Source organism: Vipera ursinii (genome assembly GCF_947247035.1).
Source record: "Vipera ursinii genome assembly, chromosome: 3".
Classification (NCBI taxonomy): Eukaryota; Metazoa; Chordata; class Lepidosauria; order Squamata; family Viperidae; genus Vipera; species Vipera ursinii.
In genome coordinates, this window is record NC_139516.1 from 92,029,159 (window position 1) to 92,056,159 (window position 27,001).

The 27,001-nt window shown below is 37.1% G+C and overlaps 1 protein-coding gene across 1 annotated transcript in view; it reads left to right on the forward strand.

The window, feature by feature from the left end:
• The first annotated feature begins 2,482 nt into the window (after nt 1–2,482).
• Nucleotides 2,483–27,001, forward strand: part of EEIG2 (EEIG family member 2) — a 33,803-nt gene continuing 9,284 nt past the window's right edge. Inside the window, exons 1-7 of the mRNA XM_083358881.1 lie at nt 2,483–3,388; nt 14,466–14,586; nt 15,469–15,498; nt 15,712–15,828; nt 16,466–16,512; nt 21,929–22,035; nt 23,364–23,459. Of these exons, the coding sequence (XP_083215007.1) occupies nt 3,240–3,388; nt 14,466–14,586; nt 15,469–15,498; nt 15,712–15,828; nt 16,466–16,512; nt 21,929–22,035; nt 23,364–23,459 (667 nt within the window). The 5' untranslated portion in view covers nt 2,483–3,239. The remainder of the gene's footprint in view (nt 3,389–14,465; nt 14,587–15,468; nt 15,499–15,711; nt 15,829–16,465; nt 16,513–21,928; nt 22,036–23,363; nt 23,460–27,001) is intronic.

Sequence of the window (27,001 nt, forward strand, 5' to 3'; positions counted from 1 at the left end):
GTTAATCAGTATTTTTATCTACTCATCAAAACAATCTCTCGTAATCCCAATACAATCCTATTTTGGTATTATCTATTTCAGGCCTCTTTAAAATGTTCATATTTCTTCAATCTTACTCTTGCTTTCTTCCTTTGCCATGTCATTTTACGCTTCTTTGCCTCAGGGTCATCAAAGTATTCTTGTATTACTATATCATATTGAAGTGGCCCCCCAGTCTCCATCTTTGAAGGATTGAAGAATCTGCCAACAGCACCAAATCTTCTCATTTTCACCTCTTGACACAATTGTCCTGGTCCAAATAAACTTCCTTCCATCTTCTCTCCTTCACAATCTTCAGAAACCTGCATTCATTGAATATTTAATTCTTCTGCCAATGTATTTGATTGTTCAATTTCTTCTGTTAAGTTCTGTCCCAATAAAATATTAATTGTAGTCACAGTTTGAGTTTGAGTTTGTTTCATCGAGATGCCTTCTAATTCTTTTCCAAAAGCTCTTATTTTGTCGCCAACTGTAGAAAGGAACTGATAAGTTTGGTAAGATATTTCCCACATAGCATGGATTTGTTTTTGAAACTCTTCCATAGTGAAATTTCACATCTGGTGTTCAAGGTTACTCTTATCTTGTTTTTCTTAAATATTTTCTTAAGTTTTTTTAGAGAGAAAGTCAGATTGCAATTTCAGGTTTAGCCACTGGATGTCCCCCAAGTACTTTGGAAAGTACCGGTTTTATAGTGTCCAGCCAATAGGTACTAGGGCGCCCCCTTATCCTTTTTCTGCTGATTGCTCCCAATATATTTGACTTTTCAAGTGAATCAGCTTGCATGACATGACCCAAGTATGACAGCTTCTATTTGGCGATATTTTTGGTGAGGTTCAGTCTAGGATTACTTGGTTATTTTTGCAATCCAGAAATTCAGGGAAAGGTCATTTTTCCTTCTTTCAATCCTCCACTTTGGGTTAAAAATAAGCCTGAGACAGGAAAGTAATGAAGCTTCTAATGGCATATCTGTTATAATGAGAAACACCTGTATGAATAAGAGACAGTTAAGAAACTGCAAGAAACTCTATATAGAAATGTATATATAATTTGCTGAGTGCAAATTATTTACTTGAAAAGCATCATAACAATAAGAGTGTGTTTGTGTGTCCAAACCTGTTATAACTTCCTGAGTAAATTACTGGTAACAGGCACAAGGGATAAGAAATATCCACTCAAATGTACACAACCTGGCAAAAAGACAACCTTATCTCTTTAACATGAAGTGTTGATAATACAATAACTATATGCTTAAAAATATACACCCCAGGAATTACTAAATTTGGCATTAGTGCAATAAGCAGAGCTATTATTGTGAGATCCAATGTCACATTCCTTCATGTTTTGGTTCAAACTTTTGCAACCTTCAGATCCATTCACTGCCAGTCACTCTCTCCCAGCAAAATCTACATTGTAAGGTTAGCCCAGGGGTAGGCAAACCTCTGCTCTTTTATGACTCATGGACTTCAACTGCCAGAATTCCTGAGTCAGCATGGCTGGCTCAGGAATTCTGGGAGTTGAAGTCCATGAGTCATAAAAGAGCCGAGGTTGCCTACCCCTGGGTTAGCCCAAAGATATAATGGCAGAGCCTGGGAATAAAAATATTGCCTCGAGTGTTTTAGAGAAAAAGTGAAATATTCTGATTCTGTAAAAGTAATTAGTGGCCCATTTAACTGTGCAAAACACAACATTCTTCCACTTGTCTCCTCTGAGATGATGCCTTAAAATGATGTGTCCTAATTTTTGCTGAGTGTATTTTGCTTACGGTATTAAGCATCCGGCTATTTTAAGGCACTTCTTGATTGATAGTCTTTCAGGCATTAACAACTCAGTACTTCTAACAAGATCTTAGAGCAGGAAGAGTCATAAAACCATGCTAAAAATCCTTTTCAAATTGTGAATCATATACAGTAAGATAAATACATCTCAGTTGCAAAGAGGATAATATATTGAGGATACATTATTTTACAGGAAGGTTCATTTTTATACTCATGATCAGGTTTGCCAGGAGTTTTTAATTAGCATTTTTAAGTGAACAGTAATTCTAAATTGCACCAGTTGTCTCCGAACATGGAACCCGGAATGATTATTCTAAATGAATTGTGAATAAAGATTAAAAATCATTAATGCACGGAGGGAAAAACCTCGATATACAAAGCATAAAAAAGCACCAATCCTAAACTCGGAAGGGGTCACTAAATGCAAGGGAATTTATAATATTCCGGGAAGAAAGGAGTGCAGGATTGCAGCCAAAGGCGTGAGGAGGCCTTGTCGCTTGGTTGGAGAGATAGTTGAAACCTTGTTTCTCTCGTACCTCTGAAATCTGTCAGGTCACCGTTTGGTCAGGAAAATGAGTGACATCATTGCAACACCCGGGTTGCGGGCCTGTCCCCCACCCCCAAGAGCCTCACCATTTATTTTTTTTTGTCTTTCCTCCTAAAAAAAACCCGCCGAGATCCTTATGGGGTCCTACTGCAGCTGGCGGGGGCATTGCCCAGGGATTCGCTGCCTAGCGCGCGCCGGACCGGCCGGCCGACCGACCGACCGCGCCACCTTCTTCACCCCCAGGAACCTTCGGTGCCGCCTGGAGCCGGCAGGGGCGCCCACCCCGAGAAAGGGGAGAGCGCTCCCGTCACTCGGGGGGGGGGTTTCCTCGTGACTCAACGGACTGACGCCGCAGGAGGGTAGGGAAGAAGCCTTCGGGGGGGGGAAAAAGACCGTCCCTCCCCTCCAGAGAGCCCGTCCGGGGGAGAGGAGGAGGAGGAGGCGGGCTGGTTTGAACGCGGGCGGTTTGCGGTCGGCGTCTCCTTTGCTCGTTGGGGCGGGCGCAGCAAGACGCATGTCGTAGTAGCAGAACGCCCGCGCCCGCTTGCCTGGGTGAAGACAGCGCGCGGGCGGGCGTGTTTTCTTCCCTCTCTCTCCCTCCCTCTCTCTCTATCTCTCTTTCTCTCTCTCTCTCTCTCTCTCTCTCTTCGCCCACCCGCCCCCTGCTGCTTTTCCTCCCGCTCCTCCCCTGCATTGCCTGGTCACAAGGGCCGAAGAAACGACGGCTGGGTAGTAATGGAGGAAGCGGCGGGGGGTTAAGCGGAGACAAGAGGACGTCCGGGGAGGGGAGGTGGGGGAGGGGGGAAAGCGCTCCCCTTCGCCCTCGCGGCGACTGCTGCTTAAGAGCGCGCGCCTCCTTTGCCCGCCTGGCCCCCCGCATGGCTTTCATGATGATGAAGAAAAAGAAGTTCAAATTCCGCGTGGAGCTGGAGCTGGACGACCTCTCCTCGGTGCCTTTCGTCAACGGGATCCTCTTCTGCAAGGTGCGGCTGCTGGACGGCGGGAGCTTCAGCGGAGAGTCCTCCAGGTACGAAACGCTTCGACTCCCGTTTTAGCCTGGCCGGGAGGTGGCTGCCAAGAGTCTTGGCGGAGCCTCGTTCACCTGTTAAGTCTTCGCGAAGCTACGAGCAATGCTAATGCGCGGTCGGGGCTGGGGAGAAATAATAATGTCGTAGGCGAAGGCTGTTGCTGCTTTTTCTGCCTCGCTGCTTAAGTTGCAAAATCAATTCCCTTCCTTCTCTCCCCCCCCCCCCAGATTTGAAGACCCGCGAACCTAGGTCAGCGTTTCCCAACCTTAGGAACTTGAAGATGCGTGGACTTCAACTCCCAGAATTCCCCAGCCAGCTATGCTGGCTGGGGAATTCTGGGAGTTGAAGTCCACGCATCTTCAAGTTCCTAAGGTTGGGAAACGCTGACCTAGGGAAACAAGCCAGCTATCTTAGTCAAACCCTTCAAATAAATCTTCTATTTCCCGGACCTGTTTACAGCCCCAGGGGCTGAGTTCACGGGAAAGCATCAATCTGTCAAGTAATAATGAAGTGAGCGGCTCTGACGCTGCACAGAGCATCTTTTGTCATGTTTGGATGTAGACGAATCGTCTTCCTCCAAAGGGTTAAACTTCACCGTGGGGCTTCCTAGAGGAGTGGTTGTGGTTTCTTGACAAATGAAGCTCTAGTTTTCAGAAGCCATGACCACACCTGTGTTTCTTTAGCATAATTGCAAACAATTCCATACATTTCTCTAAACAACACAAACCTAAAAATAATTGCATTATCTCATTAACTCTCAGAATAGTCCTCTGGCAGATGTAGGATGTCTTATGAAATTTGGTAGAATTTCTCCTGCTGGAAAGAGTTAAAAAGTGAAGTCCAACACTCAAAGCTGATCTTTTTACCCACTTGTTTCCTTATCAAAACAAAATAAGGGAAAGTCTTTTGCCTTATTTGTTTTATCCCATTGGTAGAGAAGAACAGTTATCACACCAGAATAGCTATTAACCTTAGCTGACTTAAGCAATATACTATACAGCTCGGATTCTGAAAACTCTCACTGAATGTAAGGTGTACATTGTTAGATATCTAGGTGGCATACAAATGATGCTTTGGACTTTTGAAATTAATAACAGAGTTCCGATTTCTAATGTTTCTAATTTGATTTCTATGACTTCTAATACTAACACAAATATATATCCAAAATATTTGCCTATAAGTCAGCGGTGTCAAACTCGCCGCATCACGTGACATGTTGTGATGTTTTGCAACTTTTTTCCCCTTGCCGGAGCTGGGGTGGGCGCGGCTTCTGCGTGATGCATCTGGCCCATGAGCTGGCAGTTTGACATCCCTGCTATAAGTGAAGGTCCCTGAAATCACCCTTTCACTTTTAATTAATAGAGTAATGGTGATAGGGAACTCATAGCATGCTCTGTTTACAAATTTGACACCTAAGAACTTCAGTAACTCTTCCATTTATTTGTATTGGCAACAAAAGAAAAGTAATTTGACATTTCATTTTTCCTGAATACTTATTTTAGCTTCCCAGTCTAGCATTCAATTCAGATATTTCCTGGAATCTCCATCCAATCTTGCTAAGTTTTTTGAAATTGGCAAATTGTTGCTAACTATGTGGGTACTGCAGTATGTGCTCACTGGTTTATGCTTGTGAAATAGAGGGTTTTATTTATTGTCATTAATATGGACATGTGTGTCAATTGCATTTTCTTGTTGTAATATATGAACATCCTGTTTCCTGAGCCAGAGTTACATTTTACTAGCCGGTAGCTATGACATATGTAATGCAGCACAGTAAGTTCAAACAGAAAGTTTTTAATTGTCACTTGACATATATATATCAGAACTATCATTTCTTTGCATTCATGAAGTGGAATGAAAAATGGTGCCAGTATATATAACCACTTCCTTCCCTAATAAAGAAAAATAACAAAGAGTAAAATACAAATGTTGCTGGCCAATGTTGCTGTGGCCTTCCTTTCTTTGCCTTCTAAGTTCCTTAGTCTGACACAACATCTATATTTTATACAATCACATACCTATGGTGACATCACAGGAACTGAAGAGATGAGGCAAACCAAGCAATAGCACATACTGCATGACATTCCTGTGTTTAAAAATGCAATTACCCTGTTGGTGTATAGAATGCAACTGAACTGACATTTATTGCAATGGTATGAACAATGGTCCTGTGATCAGTAAAGAGATCATCTTGCCTTGCAATCAGGATTAGTTATTTCTGATAGGGAGAGCATCACAGAAGTTGGAAATTGTAATATATGTCTGCAAAATATAGCATGTGTCATATAACAGAATTTTCAATTACTGTGTTTTTTAAAAATTTTGTTGCTGGGTATAAATAAATAACCTGGATTCAACTCCACTTGAGGGGGAAAAAACCTAGATATTTGTTTAGCATTTTGAACAGAAAACCAGTATTCTTATATTGTAATTCTTTTTTAAAAGTCAACATACTGTGAGATCTGAGACTGTAGTGTAACTTTGCCAGAGTGAATTCGTATAGGAGGCAAAATTCATATTAGTATGCTTTTAGAAAATGTTATTAAATGTGTCATTGGATTACTTATTTATTACTTCCAGGTGTAAATTAATAAATGCATAGGGTAATTCTGTTCTCATGGAAGAACAGCATTGGCTTGGTTCTTGGTGATATTTACTGCCTCTAGCCTTAAGGCAATATACCTTACTAGCTGCTAGATTGCAATAGTAATCAGCCCTTCAAAGTAGACCAGACCATAAAACTAATGTCATCTAAGTCACTACTACTTTTATTGTAAAGCTTTAGTAACAGAATCTTGCAGGCTTGAATGCACTTCCTTCCCTTCAGCTTCATGTGAACTAAGGAGGGATTTCCCTAAAATGGTTACTTACCTTACAATCTTGGCCCAGGCCTCTTTTATCTGATTATCTCCTTGGTAGTATCTTTTCATCCTGTTCCTCAAGGCCATTCCTCTGCCTCTACAATAGTAGAAGATATCGCCCACATATACAAGCTTGCAACCTTCCTGAATGGAGTTGGTTGGCCACAAGATGATGGACTCTGTGGGCTGTTGGCCTGATCCAGTTAGATTCTTGCATATTGATATATTCTTGTATAATGCGTAGAAAGGCTTTTATAAAGTAAAGATAAAATCTGACTCAATGGAAATTGGAACTGTTTCCAACTATAGAAAGTGACTATCCAATCTAATATATTCCATTGATATATTTAACAAGTATATCCTAGAATTTAAAGGTTAACTTATGTTAGCATGGCTTTTCTTTACATAGCAACACTAATACCATTACTGACAAATGTTTGTCCCAATATTTATATTTTGTTTTACATTTTACATAATTCAGTACCAATTCTAATTGTGGATAATATTTGGCTAAGATGCATTGGTGACCCCTTTTCTCTGAATGGTTCTAATTTAATTCCTCAACTGTTAATTTTATTTATTTGTTTTGCTAATCTCACTATTTTTTTTTTCAGAAATGAAAGCAGTTTTACATTCCTTTTTCTTTCCCCTTTTCACTACTTACTCAGTTAGAGAAATAACAAAAAGAAGTAGTAGGTTCGGAAGGTTTTCATGTTTAGTAGTAGGTCCCCCAATTGGCTGAAGGCTTAGCTTCAAATCTTGATCTAACACCGACATTTTAATATTTATTGTTAATTTAATTTAAACTGTTAATTATTATAACCATTTTAAATATCTCATGCTTTTAGTTTTAGTCCTCACAACATCACAAATGTATTGCTAGTCTCTTAAAATGCCATGAAATGTTGTTGTTTTACAGATTCTGATAAATAGGTTTCTAGAATAAAGATGTTTTAGTTTTATCACTCTATTGTTTTTTTTTTTAAAGTTCTGTTATATTCCAGGCAAACCACCGATTTAAGTATATGCTTTACTCTTAATCAATATCAATTCACTCTGTTAGGGAGATGGGCAGTCTCCAAATTTGATAAACCACTCCATCAATGGGAGTATTTCTCAGCTACATCATGTCTCAGATTTTTATCTTGATAAATGTTACATCAGCCTTGCATCAACTGTAGATTCACAGCATTACTGCAAGATGGCCTTTTTGAAACAGAGTATATTTCAATTAAAAACAGATGCTGTATCCAGACTGCCAAAAAATTTTCCAGAGCAAGAAGAAATCTTGATATCACCCATACATACTCTGGCCAGCCGCTTTTTTGTGTGTGAGTAGATGGCAAAAGCCTTTTGTGGTCCGTTGCAAACGGCTCATCGACATTAATATAGCCTTTTATGGATTTAACATTAAACCAAAGCTTATCTTTTGAATCACTTTGGAGTTTACTTTTTTCCCTCCTTTTACTGCTTGTTAAAGATCCATTAAGTAAGAAAATTACAACTTTAAAATTTTGTAAAACTTTTTTTCAGAGTGCACAATAAAAAGGTGATTATTGATTTTTTAGAAAGTTTTAAATTGATTAAGGGCCCAAATCAAATCTTGATTTAAGATTTTGGAGCTGATTGAAAGGATACTTTTCTTGTAGAAAAATCCTGTTTATCCTTTGAAACCGGCACCAGATAGCCACCTTAAAAGAAATGTTTATGGGAAGTTTTGGAATTATTTAACTCTAAGGTAAAATCAGTTCTTGAAGAGGAACTCTAAGGTAAAATCAGTTCTTGAAGAGGAACAAGGCCTATTGAATGAAGCTGCAACTGACTTACAGGCGGATATAAAAATTAAACTATGAGAAAGTGATGAAAATAATGGATTTACAAATTAAATTTGATGGAAGATTTTAAAATTTAGAAAGATATACAAATAATAAATCCAAAGAGCAATGTGGATGATTTTATTATAATGGATTTGCTGGAGTTACCACACTGGAATTATAAAAGGAGCCAGACAAAGATAACAAGACCTTTAAGAGAAGAGACAAAGAGAATGGGAAAACGCAGCCATTAGAGTTTTCTTTGAGAAACTTAGATTGTTGGGGAAAAGAAAAAAGAATAGTCAATTTATTTGATCAAGGTTAAAATAATGGATTCTATTTCTGGTAATGTTTAATTGTGGAGGTTTGGGGGGAGGACTGTGATTATTTGAAGAAAAGGGGAAATTGTTTATTGGGTATAGTAGGCAACATGTTTGTAATTTTTAAATTGTTATTTCTACTAATCCTTATTGGACTTTTACTAATTAACATGGAAAGATGAGGTTTTATAGATGGGCTTATAGAAAATGGGCTGAGGAACTGAAGACAACTCTGGGTGGTGCACAACAATCAGATAAAAAACAACATATAAAAAACAAAATATAAAAATTCATATAAATATCATAAAACCACAGGAGAGAATGGATAAAATTGCCCGCCTCAACAGTGGAGCCATCTGAGCAAGTCTCTGGTTACCTGGGAGCCCCGGGACTTGACAACATAGCCCGATCTTGAGAAATTTTGGGAATATCAAAAGAAATGAAACTGATCTATTCTGGGGAGAAGAATATTACATTAGATACAATATGTATCCTGGGACCCACTAAGTGATGATAACACACCTACTCTACCAGATCTAATGGGGTAGATTGATGCAGATGGGGAGAGGCTGTCCCTCAGATGTCCCAGTCCCATGCTGTGAAAGACTTTAAAAGATAAATTGAATTGGACCTGGAAGCAAACTGACAACCAATGCACCTCTCAGAGCAGAGTTGTAACAATGATTACTCTAGGATTATACGTAACTTGCCCATGCCACTGTATTCTTGTCCCAGCTAAAGCTTCTGAATGCTCTTCTAAGGGCAGCCCCATGTGGAATGTGTTGCAGTAGTCCAGTCTGGAGGTGACCAGGGCATAAGGGCCTGTAAGTAGGATCTGCCAAACCTGGAGCACAAGACAAAGTCATGCAAAGGCCCTTCTAGCCCTGCTTACCATCTGTTTATTGAGCAGAAGTTGTGATTATGAAGTTATATTAGTCTGACCGATAAAAAATAAACTTCAATAAAAAATTATTTAAAAAAATAGATTTTTAGCCTTACAGGGAACGCAAGCAGGAGAGTATTATTGCAATCATATGTAGCTCACGTGCATTCCACAGGCATCCAGCTGGCCACGGAATGGACTGCTGACATAGAATGGTCTAAATCAGGGGTGTCAAATTTGCAAGTTCATGTGACGTGTGGCGATGTATCGCGACTTTTTTGCCATTGTCGGCAATGGGGTGGGTGCAGGTTTCCTATGATGCATCCGGCCCATGGGCCGGCAGTTTGACACCCCTGGTCTTAAACCCATTGCATTGATTTCTTTAGGGGAAATATATGGTTGTATTTCCAACTTACAGTATTTCCAACTTACAGCTTCAACCTCCAAGTAAAATTTTCATATATTTATTCTCATCCTTTCATCAATTATTCCCAGTCACAACCACAGAATCTGCATTGAAAACAGGCATTGCATTAACGGGCAATATTTTTAAAAAGGCTAAAAATAAAATAAAGGTAGTAGAAACAGTATGCCAATTCTTCTCTGTGAACTAACAGTAAAAAGGTGACTCATCTAATTACCTTAATGAAATACTAAACCAAAGTGTAGAAAGTGATACTATTTCTAACATTAAATATGAAGCTTCAATTAGTCAGTATAAATACTGCAAAAAATTAAATAGTGTAAACACATTTTAATGTAGATTTCCCTTTGTCATAGAGACAAATGCTTACTGAAAATAAACAAGAATGGTTATTTCCAAGTCAAATTCAATTCACTAATTCAATATAGTTGTCCACCAGAAGCTTAATAAACCTCCCCTGCTGTAGACTTCAAAACAAAGGTAAACCAATTGTAGGTTGTCGTCTTTAGTGACTGCCCTATTTAGTGACCATTTGAAGTTACAAATGTGCTGAAAAATAACTTTATGACCAATTCTCATATTTAACAACTGTTGCAGCATCTCTGCAGTCATACAATACAAATTTGTGCATTTTGCAACCAGCAGACCTTTGCAGTCATAGCAGCATCCCATGGTCACATGATCACCAGTTGCAAACTTCATAGCCAGCTTCCAACAAGTAGAGTCATTGGAGAAGCTAGCAAGTCACAATCATGTGATGTCTCAGTTAATGACTGCTTTGCTTAACAATGGAGTTGCCAGACCCAGTTGTGGTTGATAAGTGAGGACTTATGTGTATTTATCTAATTCTAGTAGGTCTGTGCATCATTTCAGATTCAAAGGGAAAAATGGGTTTCAGATTGTAGGCAGTCATGCATAACTCCTTTTTTCTGGATTGTGTTATGGAGGGTAGCTGTCCAGGCCATGTGTGTCCTCCTTAAAGTTAAAAAATTGCTACTAGAAATAAGCAAAAACACATGTTGAGTTTTGGGCATCTTTGGAAGTTCCAGTTCATTCTGATGATTCATTTTTCTTCTTCCCAATAAATAACTCATGGGAGGATGAAAAACCCTCAAGAAATGAATTTGAAGAATGATTGTGAAACATCATCTGTAAATTGGACTCTGTTTATCTGATTGTGTGTGCTGAATTAAACATTGCATTTCTAGTACATAGGAAGTTGACTCACAGAGGAATGTTTTCATCAACATGTTCTTTAGCGCAGTTGCTAGTGACACTGTCATTATAGTTCATTGCTAGGGTGACCAATCAATATGAGTGTAAAAACAGATTTATAGGACAGTTTTAGAATATGCTAAATGTAAAACAACAACTTGTATAATACTGTACTTTTAAATACGAATGAATGCTCAAAAAGTGAAGTTTGTACTCAAAATATGTTTTCAGTTAGCCTAAATATGAGAGTGGATTCTTTTCCCCCCTAAATGTAGTGAGTATTCTTTCAAAGTTTTTTGCAGTCATTAAATCTTTTCTCTAATGTTTTGGCTTGTACCTTACATTTTAATGCAGGGGTGTCAAACCGGACACGTCATCCGGAAGCTGTGCCCACCCCATTGCCGGCAATGGTGAAAAGGCTCTGATATGTTGTGTGACATTACGTGCCGTCACGAGTTTGACATGTCTGCTTTAATGGATATATTTGTGTAAAAAAAATGTGATGCCCTAGTTATTTTACAATTCATAATTAATATATAGTACAGTAAGTCCTTGATTTAACAGACTAATGCAGGAAGCGGTGCCCATTAAACCCCAGTGGTATTTTATACATGTATATTTTACATATGTGTGCATAAAAAGACAGTTGGGTTTTTAAATAAAAGATAGTGCTTGACTTATGACCAAAATTGGGACCAGAATTTCTACTGATAAGCAAGGAAGTTGTTAAGAGTATTCTATCAGAATACACAGATAAAAACAATATTGTAAGCCACTTAAAACCATGAGAATAGCTGGCCTACAGTGATGGGCTAATGAACAGTAAAATCTTCACAATAGCCACTCTGTGTTTGAGAGAGAAATCTATAAAGGCTGTATATAGCTTCACACGTGATTTGGAAGTGTATTTTTTGTCAGATGTTGTTGAATAAGAGCACAGTCGAAAATAGAGCAGCCTCTTCTAAACCTAGCTTGTACCTCGGTTAATGTGTTCTCTGTGTGAAAATGTACTTTCTTCTCATCAAAAAAATAAAATAAAAATAAAACTGAAGTTAAATTGTTGTCATTATTTTGTTAAGTGGAATCAAGTTAGTTTTTCCATTGCACTGTTTCCTGATTTACCAAAAGCAATATTTGTGTTTTGAAAGCTTTTTCCCTTTATCTCAGTATTGATTGTCACATTTGTTACTGCAGAAACTGTGGCTTGCTATAATTTATATTTCAGGAACCACATTACATCAGATTGTTAATAACTGGCTGCCAAAAGCCAGGTAGAGGGGTGCTGTTGTTGTTGTTGTTGCTATTTTTAAAATCTCAGTTGGATTTCCACAGATGTTATTTTCTTCTCTCTCAGAAAAAGGTTTTGGTCTGTGAGTGGATATATTCTCTACACAAATTAATGCACTTGAGCGGTCACCGGGAAATTCAAGATAGAATAAATTATTCATAATCTGGGTATTCAGAACCTAATTAACAACTCTCTCCTCCATTACAGAAATGGAAAGGATTCTCTGAATGTTTTATGCTTGTATAAAATTCTGAGCACTTTCTTAATATTGTAAATAATATTTCTTATTCCATATCCATCAAATTGGATGGAAGGATGTGATAATATTGCTCAGAATAATCCTTGGCACTTTTAGTTATTTGAACTGCAGTGCATTTATTCTCCAGTAGAATATTTTCCTACTTCTCATTTTAAAAAACATTTGCATGTAAACTGAATGGTAACTATTCATCATAGTGAAATACAGGTAGTCCTCAACTTACTAGAGTTCAAAGTTCGATGGCACTGAAAAAAGTGACTTATGACCATTTTCCACACTTATGACCATTGCATCATCCCTGTGGTCATGTGATCAAAATTCAGAAGTTTGGCAACTGATTCATATTATATTTATGACTATTGCAGTATCCCAGGGTAATGTGGTCACTATTTGCAAGTAAAGTCAGTGGGGAAGCTTAACAGTTGTGTTATTAACTTAACAACTGCAGTGATTCACTTAACAGCTATGGCAAGAAAGATTGTAAAATGGGGCAAAACTCACTTAACAACTGTCTCACTTAGCAACAGAAATATTGGGCTCAATTTTAAGTCAAGGACTACCTGTAATGAATGGATGGCGTGTTGAAAAACACGGATAGGGTGGTCAATTCTGATCAGAAAAATCACATAGGAAGAAATTAAGCACCTCACCCCATCTCTGCAGTCGGATTCCTGCATTTAATAAAATATTTTTTAAAAAATATTAAGAGATCATGCACAGACATTTTTAGTTTAACTTTAATGTACATTATGAACATTTGATAAAGTCAAAGTTAATGCATTGGCAACTGTATTTTGTGCAGAGGCAAATGCCAGAGGTATACAATTTCAACTTTCAATATTGTTACCTGTTTTATGTAATTAAAGCTATGTAGTTAAAGGTCAACAATGCTCTGTGTTAAAATAAGGTTGCAGATTGATGAAAGAAATTGTTTATTCTGGCAATCCTTTCCTCTCATCTAAGCCATCCAATTTATTCTTTGTCTTTACTTTTTAATATCAGAGCATCTTAGATACTATATATACAAAATGCAGTACTAGAAAGTACATTAATTTCTACTTAGATATAGTCCCAAAGTCATATTTGCTGAAAATCAGGCTCATAAATTATTATGTACAAGGAAAGTAGGAAGTGTGAGTCCATGATTAATTTCCTTATAGTAAGTAAATTATCTTTCCATATAAAGGCAGAACAGTCTTAACTATTTACGCATATTTCTGCAAATACTGCATGCATCATCCTAATCTCTGGTTTAATAATAAAAATAGTGTAAGGACCCACTTCAATCCACATCTTAAGAAAACAGAACTCTTGGAAACAGTCTCTTTCAACAGGAATTTTTTATTAAGAGAAATTGACTGAAGGCATGCTAGACAGGATCTGAGGGATTCCCCCCCCCATTCAATGTTTTAAAGTGTTCCCAAGCAGCCCCCCACCCCACAGTTTCTAGGTGTTAAATTCAGGAAAGATAATATCAGTTCGGCTCCGTTGGCACTATCATTCAATCGTCTTATTACCCAGATCCCAGGTGTTGCATCTTTCCCCCTCCCTTTTTCCCTCGCTGTTGGTAAAGAGAGTTTCAGAGGGGCCTAGGATGAAAGGCAGATGGCCAAATTGTTATGGTTGGCAGACCCAAGTGAATCAACAAAAGGTTACTTTGTTGTGAATAAAGGAAGTGAAAGTAGTAAAAACCCCATGCATACCACCTCCCCTTTAGTAGTATGACAGAATCCAGGAGATAGTAAGGATTGGTTTTACATCAGAGAAAATAGAAATGAAATATAACTGGATTCTGACATCTAGTAAAAATATTTAAAAAGCAGTATTGACTACATTTTACCAGCAGTAAATAATCCCACACAGCTATTAACATTGAAATGAAGATACTAATCACTGTAGGAGGAAATTGACCTATGATGTCTTAAGCTGTGTAGGGTTTATTTTCTGAAAATAACAATTAAATCTTATGTTGTCAGTGTCTAATTATCTTGTAATTTTATTTCTATTTACAGGGAAGTGGTGCAAGCAAACTGTGTTCACTGGAGGAAGAGGTTTTCATTTATATGTAAAATAAGTGCAAGTGCCACTACAGGGATTCTGGATCCCTGCATCTGCAGAGTCTCTGTACGAAAGGTATAAATGGGTATCATACTTAAATTTGCATTGTAGTTGTGTCCCTGTAAATTATATATTGTTTTAGTATCTGTTCCCATTTAAGTTATAGGTTTATATATTTATTCATTTTGTTATTTCAAATTAGATTTTCCTGAGCATATTCTGCTCTAGCTATTGTCTAATCTCTTATTGATGTATAAAAAGGTGTTTTACATACACATACTAGTATATAGTATAATAGACTATGTATGCTGGCCCAATATTCTTGAAATCCAGCATATGTAGAAGACCCTAAATTGAAGAAGGTTGGATTAAGATAGTGCAGTTAGATCTAAATTTGTGATTATCACACATACACACGCACACACACACACACACACACACACACTTTATTATCTCAAAAGTGGGAAACATTCTTTAAGATAGCAATAACAATAGCATGTAGTCTTATATATTGCTTCATAATGCTTTTCAGCACTTTCTAAGCGGTTTACAGTCAGTTTATTGCCTTAATCTGGGTCCTCATTTTACCAACCTCAGAAGGATGGAAGGCTAAATCAACCTCGAGCTGGTCAGGATCGAACTTCTGCTGTGGGCAGAGGTAGCTTCCAGTACTGCATTTTAACATTGCAGATTCTATAGGTCCTTGAGATTCAGACTCGAAATAAATAAGGAAAACATAAAGAGCTGGTAGTCTACTGTTTCTTTTCCTTATTGTTATTCTGCCTCATCCCTTAGAAGAATAAACATTAGCAGCTCACTTTCATAACAGTCATAACATCCAAATTTTACAAAGAGTACTACTAATTGTATGAAGTTGTTTGGTATGCTTCCTTATAAAGAATCCATATAACTTCATTTGATTTGGGTTTTTTGACTACAACTATTTATTTGTTGCAGGAATTAAAAGGAGGGAAGACTTACGCAAAGGTAAAAAGATAACACTGTGTAATACAGTACCTCTTTTTGTTTCCTTTTTATATCTGTGTGTAGAATATATTGCAGTATATTCTTATTGTTTTGAATGATATCAGGCATTATAAAACATAGTTATGTAGCACAAAGATAAGGCATACTACAAAGCCTAAATTTGTTTATTTCTTTTTTGTTCTGTGATTACTAACTTCATTCTTTTGTCAATAGTTGGGTTTTGCAGATCTTAACCTGGCAGAGTTTGCTGGATCAGGAAATACAACTCGCCGCTGCTTACTGGAAGGTTATGATACCAAAAACACAAGGCAGGACAATTCAATTCTCAAAGTAATTATGTGGAGATTTTTTTCCATTCCATTTTGTTTTTTAGAAGTAGCTTTTTGCTAATTGCTAATAGGAAAACAAAGTACAGTAACCATCCATTATTTCATACTTCTCTTCCTTCTTCCCTCTCCATCCCCATTCATGATCACAGTACAATAAATGGGACCTAAAGGAATTAGTTTCTTTTAATAGGATATCTGATGAAAAACTGTAAACAAATGAAAACCCATCAGAAGAAAGTTCTTAAATTATTATGGTTGTTTTAGGGATATTGTATAAATAGCACTCTAGTTTGTCTGAATACATTTTTTTCTTTTGTCATTAGTTATGTCTAGTGATATAATGAACACAGAAGTAGTAAAATCCTTAGTGAAATTATACAATTTGTTTTTTTCATCTGAAGTAGTTTTGATAACACAATCTTTGTTAATGAATTTGGTTTTGAAATTGGTATTCAGTTAGGCCTTTGTAATTGATTTTCATAAGAGGTTTTAATCTATATGCCGTAACTATAATCCATTCTTGGTAATAGCTCCGTTCAATAGTTCACTTGATAGAATATAATTCATTTTTTCTTTCCATATTTTTGGAATTGCAGTTTGATTTCATTTTTTAAAATTTCATTCTTACTGATTTATAGATCTTAATCAGCATGCAGCTAATGTCTGGAGACCCTTGCTTTAAAACGTAAGTTTAAATTTATAGACATATTGTTCTTGGCGTTTGTCCCATTTGGTTGCAGAGTCTGGTTGTTATGCACTGCTTTTGCTATAGTCTTTATACCGACACTATCAATGCATGATGCAATGTGGAGTTTTACTTTCTAACTGGCTGTTTACTGAACTGGTGCTGATTAAGGTTGTGAAAGATTGAGTGGCCCAGGATCACCTAACTCCCTTCCAAGCCTAAGGGAGGAGTAAAATCTGGTTCTCCCTGCTTCTAGGCCCCAAACCAGCTCGTTCACCTCTACACCATACTAGTTTTCAATATTTATGAATCAGTGTGCCCGCATGGGCATGTATACACATATCTTGCTACCTATCTAAAATGTTTAAAAAATATAAAATACTTAATTTTAGTAATCTAATTCCATACTATCCTACATGAGCAAGGGACTTGCTGTGCAATTGCAGCAATCTTTATTTGCACTATCTGTTGTCATTCTATTAAAACTGGATTCTGCTTAAAGCCAGATTTCAGTCACCCAAGGCAAATTGATTAACCCTAACCCTATTTTTCCTTATCAGTAAGCATTATGTATACTGCAAGGTAAGTGTATTAACGTAGGACTAGGGGTGACATGATAGCAGTGTTCCAATATCTCAGGGGCTGCCACAAAGAAGAGGGAGTCAAGCTATTCTCCAAAGCGCCTGAAGATAGGACAAGAAGCAACGGATGGAAACTAATCAAGGAGAGAAGCAACCTAGAACTAAGGAGAAACTTGCTGACAGTTAGAACAATTAACCAGTGGAACAACCTGCCTCCAGAAGCTGTGAATGCTCCAACACTGAAAGTTTTTAAGAAGAGACTGGATAGCCATTTGTCTGAAATGGTATAGGGTTTTGTGCCTGAGCAGGGGGTTGGACTAGATGACCTCCAAGGTCCCTTCCAACTTTACTATTATGATTATGATTAGCTAAGCATATAAGCAAATGAAATGAAACCTTGTTGTTTGTTTCTACACTATGACTTTTTGGAGTGCATCCTCAAGCTCAGTATATCTCTCAATAGCACAGTACCACCTTGATCTTGGAAAAACTGTATTTTTGACATACTATTTGGTTGGTTGTATGTCATAGAACAAGGAGATATTTATGTTATCACTGGTTAGTTAGATGAATTTCTCATCTACCCAGCATATCAGATCTGTATTAGAGAATAATTTAGTGCTAAAATTGCAAATGTTTGTCTTGAATTATGTGAGTCCAATCCATAGGAAATGAGTCTCTCTGGCCCTTCAGTTCCTGTCTTCTGTAGTGATGGGCAGACTAAAATATAAGTATAGATAGATAGATAACGTTTATTGTCATTTTTCACTGTGGGCACAATGGCACACATTAAAAGTGAAATTTAGGTGCTTGCTCTCAAAGTGTACACATAACACACATCTCAACATACTATATATAACGTGTATAGACCTACACCCTTACATATAAGTAACATATAAATATTAATCACTGTCCATCTTGAATACATAACGGAAGGAGGAAGCTTCCTCCTTCACAAGGCTTCACAAAGTTAATACTGTATGGAACAAAACTATGATTGAATCTGGATGTTCTGCTTCGGATACCACGGAGCCTCCTCCCAGAAGGTAGCAAGGAAAACAGGTCATGAAGAGGATGTATAGCGTCCCAGACAATCTTGCGGACCCTGCTCAAGCAACACTTATGTGCTGTGTCCTGGATGGAAGGGAGGGAACTGCCAATAATCTTTTCAGCCATCCTCACCACTCTCCACCAATTTCCTGTCTGAAGCAGTGATGCTTCCCAACCAGACTGTGATGCTGTATGGCAGGATGCTCTCAATTGTCCCTCTGTAGAAAGTGGTAAGGACAGGGGAAGAAAGATGTGCTTTTCTCATGCAATGCAGAAAATGCAGGTGCTGCTGCGCCTGCTTCACCAGTGTCTCGCTGTTGAGCAACCAAGCCAGCCTACTTGTTAACTGCACATCCAGGAATTTCATGCTGGTAACCATCTCCACTGGTGAATCATTCATGCAAAGAGAAGTGTGGCTGTGCCTGCCTTTTCTGAAATCGACAATGATCTCTAGTTTTTCCAATGTTTAAAACTAGGCTGTTCTCCTTATACCAGTTCACCAAACTTTCAACCTCCTTGCTGTAAGCACCCTCATTGTCATCTTGAATAAGGCCCACTACTGTTGTATCATCCGCAAACTTCACAATATGGTTGGTGGCAAACGTAGCACAACAGTCATGAGTCAGCAGGATGAACAGCAGCAGACTTAGGACACAGCCCTGAGGAGAACCTGTGCTCAAGAAAAAGGTGTTAGAAATATTTGTTCCAGCTTGCACAAAGGAGTGTTTAAGCCTAAAGGGCCCAGTTTGTCTACTAGATGCTGAAGAATGATTGTGTTAAATGCTGAATGTTAAATGCTAGTAATGTGCTGCTGTTCAGTCTCTCAAAAACTTAAGACAATTAGCTTATGGTTAGTCTGCATAAATTGCATGTGGGCTTTTATCATACCAGCAATACTCTTGTCTGAAGTTAAGGAACAATGTTGAAGGATCCTTTCCTCTTAGTCACAACCTTGTCTGTATTTCCTAGGATTATGTAGTTTAACTTTATTAACAATAACATACTCAATTAGTAATACAGATGTGTACCTTGCATTGACCTACTGCATGTTGGATATTAGAAATAGTGGTTTTTGTGGTTTGACTTCTCGTCCATAAGAACCATAAGATCTTTTGGATATGTGCTGTTCCAGAAAGTTGTATACATATATTGTACCAGAAAAAAAATACAACTGGGATGAATTTCTAGAGTAATGAGGTCTTTTGCAATGAGTCATGTACTGGAGCTCAGTGAGTGATCTAATTGTAGCAGTGCAGCTGGGAGATTTTCTTTTCCATTAGCCATGTTATAATTTACTTGTAGGCAGCGCAAAAAGAAATGTGCAGAACTATAAAACAGCACACATTCTTAATTTGCAGTTAATTATTTTAAATTGCATAGATTTAAATAACAGTGTAAAATTCAGATAAGAATGTTATGAGTAGCTGAAATAATTGATACAAGTTTGTTAGTGTTTAAAATGCTATTATAGCATTTTTTTTCTTTCTTGCCCAGAATCACAGTAAACAACAATTGTAGTCAGGCTTGTTTGGCTCTGTATTTAATCTGAATCATCTATAAATATCATTTGTATTGAGTGCTACTTGTGTTGTGCCTTTCTGATTATTTAGCGTTACTCTGATGTGTCATGCATATATAGTATAATAAACTCAACTGTTATTTTCCAGCAGGATAGGGCATCTTCATTTCTTCATAATAGTAAAAAAAAATAACTTAGACTGCATTAGATACTTTATATACGTTACATTTTGGAATTTCATGTTTATCCTTATTAACATAGCTCCATTTTTTTTCAGTGGAGCTGGATTTGGATGTAGAATGCAAGAGGGGTTCGAGAATAGAAATTTCAGCTTTATCTGGCAGTTGCATGCCAGGAAGATTTGTGTCCTTCAAAACAGCAGTGCATCTTTGCTCCAAGGCTTAAAAAAAAGAACCTTGCCTGCCAAATAATGGTAGAAAAATTGAGGAAGGCTTGCTTGCTCCAGATGGTATTTCAACCAATCATAAAAGCTAGACGGACTAATAGCAGCTTCTCCCTTCTAAGTGAAAAAAAAATAACAGAAATAAAAGAGGATTGACTTGCAAAAATTGTGGACAAAGTCTACAAGCTAAAGTGTACCCCCCCATCAGGAGTCTGGGAGAAGAAAATGGTATGCTTGTTCATTGCTCACTGGAGTGGTTCAATGTGTTTTTGACAGCCCTCTGTGATAAGCCAGGAAGGAAACATGACCAGATGAGCCAATTTTACTTTATTGTAAGGCTACAGTAACAGAAACTTGCAAATCTGAAAGTACCAATTTCCCATCGTCTATTTCTATCACCTGATCAATTAGGGCTGGCTGTTCCTAAGTTTCATTCTCTGATCATTAAGCATCTGTTTGATAGATGTTATTTTAATCCTTGCAAGCAGCTTATTCACATCTTCCATTTTTGGGGCAATAATTTCAATGCTGGCAGTCTCTGTCCTTCTGCCATAATTTTCTCTTAATTCATAAGTTGCTTCAGTGCTGGCCTGTACTGGTTCCGTTTTTATTACTTCTAAGTTATCTCTAGTTCACCCATCTTACTTCCTTTGTATTCCCAATTGCTATTATTTGAGTTTCTTCTACAGTTGGTTTTGAATCTTCACAATTTTTCTGAATCTCTTCCAATTCTGTTTCCCTGAATATTTTATTGCTGGTAATGAACCTCCTTTGATCTGCTAGTTGTTGTTCAGTGGTATTTGAGTCTAGATAAATTATTTTCCTTTGTTGAAATATTTGCTTTAACTAGCCCTGCACTGTTGGTTCTGATTTATGTTAGCAGGCCATAATGGTATGGTTTTCCAGCACATTTTTCTTTTCTTACCTGTGGTAGTTCTTCCAGTAAGCTTCGAGGGCTGGGCTCTGCTTGCCCAGCCAGAGCTCCTGAGTCCCTTGCCCACTTCTTCAGAGATGCTGACTTGTTGACAGAGGAATTGTTATAATTATGTGTGGATAATCTATAGTCGAAGGCTGGTGGAAACTTAATAATTCAAATCCTAACCAAGGACTTAAGAATTATTAAGAATTAAAAGAACATAGGCAGTTCCAAGCAGAGTGGATGGTTTTGTTGTTGTTGTTGTTGTTGTTTAAAATTGTGGTGTCCTATTCTGATAAATTTAATATTTCCAATTACTGAGAAAGTTATTTAGGTATCATTCTAGGGCTCAAATCATAATTGGTATAATAATAATAGATTTCTTTTCTCATAAGCATCCACCTTCAATTTGCAAGTCCTAATATTTTATAATTTTCCCAATTGTTTTTCCTCAGTCCTAGCATCTCCCAGAATTAGTATTTTTGAATTATCCTCCTTCTCTGCAGTAGTGTTAGAATGCTTACATCTTTCCCTTTCTAATGGTTGAAGATGGTGAGCCAGCAGTCCTCAGACTACAAGGAACTCTTACATAAACAATTGTCAGCAACCCAAGACTATCAATTAAATTACCAAGTAGCCATTAATTTTAAAAAACAGGAGGGAAAAAGCGCTCTGCAGCACAAATATATAAAAGCTCTAAATTCTTTGCTCCAGAATGGGCGATCAATTGTTGTATAAATTTTCATTCTTGTTTACACTATTATCTAGCCAACTTTTCTGCTGAGTCAAGCCAAGTCATGAGTAAGATTAAATGTCTGGAGAGTTGAAAATTATTGCTGAACTGTAGCATAAAGCCTGTGCACTTAAGTATATGTGTATGAATGAGTGTATATGCATACATAAGTACACACACAATAACCTTTAAACTCAAACTTTTTTGATTGCAGGCCTCCATCTACAGCAATGTCTATACCAATTGCTGGAGAATCAGAATCCCTGCATGAAGACAGAAAAGGTGCAGAGAACACTAAAGGATCACATTTGACTGTATCAGGTAGGAAACTGGAAGGCTATCAGCCACAGGAAAATGAATAATCATTCAATTACTCAGTATTAGGCTTCTTAAGATGATGGATTGTACTTCATCATAGTTCTTTTTCAAATAATTGAATTTCACTATGACAAATCAACAAATCAGGTGTATCTAAGAAATGTGCACGAGGGATGATATGTCTATTTAGATAAAGTACTATCTGTAGATATCTAGAATAAGCAACAGTATAATATATAACATTATTGCGGAAATCACCCAGCATTTATATGCCATGATGTATGATGCAAGTTTCCTATCCTTGCCCTGTGACAGACACCTACAGTATTTCAATGTACATAGCATAAAAGGGGCATAGAATTTTAGGATTATTTGGTTTGTGAAAAATTACTAGAGAGCTAGGGTGTTATTTTGAAGAACGCCTTCTTCCATTATTAATTATTTACTTACAGATTGTTTTAAATATGGAGAAATGGTCTAACGTAGTATCTTACATTTCAAATTTGTTTAATCTTCAAACAATTTTTGTTATTGCTTTTCTACAATGTGTAGCTCATTTCTTAGTTACTAGCATTGATTCAAGTGTTGGGATGGCTTTTTAAAAAAAGAATGTGAATATACATAGGTGACCAACATCATTTACTAATATTCATCATTAGTGGATTACAAATTACAGTTGTTTTTAGTTCCCTGTAGCAATAACAGATGTGATGGATATTTTTCAATATAAATTTTTAAATGATGAAAGCTAAACAAAGACAGAATAGAGGATTTTTAGTGTAGGAATCAAGTTGCCTTGTAGCAAGACAGATTATTATTAGAGAAGTAAATGAGTTAACATAGTTACTTACCATTATTTCCTAATGTTATCTGCATACTAATTCCTCATATATAATGCAAAGGTATATTACACCCAGGGATAGGGCCTTCTCAGTGGGGGCGCCTGCCCTTTGGAACCAGCTGCCAGTGGAGCTGAGGACTGCCCCCGACCTCCGTTCATTCCGCCGGGGCCTGAAGACCTGGCTCTTCGAGCTCTCTGGCCCAGGCTGAGGATTAATTTTATTTAACTGGGGTTTCATTTATACAGGGACAAATATAATTTTTTTTAAAATTTGTTTTTAACTTTTGTATCTTGGTTTTTTAATTACCCTGTAAACCGCCCTGAGTCCTTCGGGAAAGGGCGGTATATAAATGTAATAAAAATAAAATAAATAAATAAATAAATAAATAAATAAATAAATAAATAAATAAATAAATAAATAAATTCAGCAAATTACTGATTAAATAATCCAACAGCAGTGCTGTTCAATCTGACTTTTTTTTCCCAATAGATTTTACAAACAAGAGCATCTCAGCCCCAGATGAACTTGGAGCATGTGGACATTCTAGGACTTCTAGTTATGCAAGCCAACAGTCAAAAGTATCAGGTAAGAGTATTATTCTTTGCGATATACTTTCAGGGCTTATAAATAACAAATTTTCTTTGTTTAAAAAAAAGGTTTTATGGATTCACAAATCATGGTCTTAAATTGAAAATTCCTTACTACTGTAAGTGAATAGAGAATTTTAAGAAATATTTATGAAACATTTATGCAACTATGAAACATAAGGGTTAGCACTTTCTTACAGGCCCAGCTCCAAAGCATTTAACAGTAGTCTAAACATGAGCACCAAGTTTTTACTTTATTTTGTGCTACTAAAAAGTGTATATGCTGCATTACAGGATGTTTAGGTGGCTGTTTGAAGATGTGCAAACTTTTAAAAGAAATTATATTGGTTAATGAAGCCAACACTATACAAGAGCAGGCAGAGCTGGGGAGAGGGAGGAGTTAAACATGCCATCAGCTTAAAATCCTTACGTTACTACAAATAATCCAAGTCCAATCCTTCTTGAATTCCGTTGACCTAGTTTAGTACTGAACATTGCTTGATTAGATTCTTATATATAAGTTTGAATGAATCTTCTGTGCAGCAACTTAATGTATAATCCAATTTATTGAGTTGATTTCTGTAGCAACTCATCTCAGAGAAGTGTCTCAGGGTGCCGTTTACCTCCTTCACCCTCCTACTTGTCTAAAAAATCCCCCCTTCCCACCTATCTATTGATGGAAGGAAAGGAGAATACTTATGTACAGTTGTGGGTCTTTGAACATATGAAGGGAATTTACCTATATGCTTTGCTACCAACAGTAAACTGGTAATTGCAAAAAATCAGTTTCTGGCAAAAAAACACCATTCAAGAGAATATATTTGCTTAACAACAATTTAATTCACTTAACCACATGATTCACTTAGTGACTGCAATGACTATGGCTTTGTAAAAATAGTTGTAAAATGAAGTTCTATCAGGTGGTGCCTCAAGGTACAACTTATGACCAAAATTTCAAATTCCATTGTGGTTAAATAAATAATTACAAGAGGAACTTACAAAAATAACAATTAATCCACTAGTACTAGCTATTTGAATTCATGTCTGAAGACTCAAGAAGAAACTTGTTTCTTTTTCCAAAATAACAATTTTTAACCTTATTTCTAAGAAGTGACTTTCTGTAGGCACTACTTATAGCCATTGCCTTATTTTACTACAAGTCCACCTTAATCGTTTCTTACCTTAAATTTACCTAGTAGAAATATAATCTTTCTGGTAATAACATTTTTTCCAGACTGAGAAGATTTCGTTGATTCAGATTCATATACACATTGCATATATTGGATCTTGTCAGAATATTTACAACATGACATCGTGAGAGAAGAAATGTTAGCTGTTGTGTATTAGTTTATTTTGCAACATCCTTCTACCGATTGCTTTATTTGGGCAGCTTGTTTTGATTTCTCAGTGAATACTAGTTTTGGCTCCAGAAAAAAATTGTTGAGGACAAAGATCCATGTATGCTACCAAAGAGTGACCTGCAACAAGTACAGTGAAGGAGAATGTACAGGCTAGCACAAAGAAAAACATGTGAGACATATGAGTGTTTTCCCAAGTCATGGGTATTAGATTCCCACTGAGACAAGGATAAACATAACTACAAATCTGCTTTTATTGTTTTACAGGAATCAGTAGTCATAGAGTTTATTTATTTTATTTTATTTTATTAGATTTATATACCGCCCTTTCTCGAAGGACTCAGGGCGGTTTACAGGGTATTTAAAAACCAAACCAATACAAAATACAAAAGTTAAAAAACAATTTTAAAAGATTAAATTATCCCTAAAAATAAAAAAACCCAGTTAAAAATTCTCAGCCTGGGCCAGAGAGCTCAAAGAGCTAGTTCTTCAGGTCCCGGCAGAATGAACGAAGGTCGGGGGCAGTCCTAAGCTCCACAGGCAGCTGGTTCCAGAGGGCAGGCGCACCCACAGAGAAGGCCCTCCCCCTGGGTGTTATCCACCGGCAATCTTTTACCGGCCGCACCCTGAGAAGGCCCTCCCTGTGTGAGCGCACTGGACAAAGGGAACTTGATGCTGGCAGCAGGTGTTTCCTCAAATATCCCGGACCCAAGCCATTTAGGGTTTTATAGGTCATCACCAGCACCTTGAATCTCAAGTTGAGAGTTTTAGTCGAGCAGAAAGTATTGTTTAGCATTTACACTTAATCAGGTTTAGAAATTTCACTCTCTCTTCCTGTACTGTCCTCTTTTATCTCTAATTCTCATAGTATCCATTGAAGATAGGTGCTTCTTTACCTTCTCTGCATTCCTGCATTCAAATAAGGCCAAATTTTGTTGAGATTTTTCAGCCACTGCTTTAGCCGTGACACTGAAGGGTTTATCAGGTGTCCCTTGAACTAAAAGATGCTGCTCATTAATACCAGACTAGTGTTAAAAAAAAAAGAACACACCCAACGAAGATTTGTTTTTTTTGTATGGGAAAATTCTCTGACATGCATTAGCAAAATATGTTAGGATGAAACAGATGAGGAAAATCACTCTCAGTTTCGTTACTAGCTTTTTAATTTAATTTTTATGCATCCCTTCCAAGTGGAAACTCCTGCTTGATTTTATACATCATTTTTAAAGAAATAAATTATCAGCAGCCCCAGCATACCTCAACTTCCCATTACCTTTCTTTCCCTCTTCATTATCAATATCAGATTGGTTTGTTTTGTCATGCTTCAAGTCTTAAACTAATCCCTTCAGTTTTCTTGACAAGATTTTTCAGAAGTGATTTGCCATTGCCTTCTTTCTAGAGTTGAGAGAGAGTGACTGGCCAAATGTCACTCTATTAGTTTCGTGCTTTTGTGCAGGACTAGAACTCACTCTGCTGGTTTCTAGGTTGGTGCCTTAACAACTTAACAATCTAGCAACAGCTAAGTGTCTAGGAACCAAGCATATTTTATTAATTTATCCTCCTATGCAGATGCCTCTTTAGCAGGTAGCAAGTTTTGTAATTCTGTAGTAGAAAATGAATATGTAGACTTCATCTAGCTGCCTTTCTTTCTGAACTGATGCAGTAATTCCTCATATATGTTGGTGACCCAATTTTACTTGAGTTTAGTATTTACATTGAAGCCTCAGGGTAGCCACAAATCAAGATTTCATGGCCAACATGGCCATTACTGGTGTGAATTTGTGAAGCTAGATTTATTTAGACTTGATTTTTTGCTAGATAAATGATAAGATTGTGATGAAAACCATACCCTTATCAGGGTAAACTTACTGCTTAGTAATATTCATGCCCTAAATTCTTCAAGGTAAGAAACTTGTGAATTTTTCACTCACAAAGCTGTGGATCCATATGGAATTTTAGGGCTGTAGATTTTTTTGTTTTTGTTTTGGATAGCTAGTAGTCCAGTTGAAGCCATAATGGATGTTCAGAAGGTTTTAAATTGTTATTTTAGAATTTAGTACAGGTAGTCCTCAACCTATGGCCACAATAGTGCCCAAAATTTCTGTTGCTAAGTGAGACATTTATTAAATGAATTTTGCCCCACTTTACGACCTTTCTTGCCACAATTGATAAGTGAATCTGG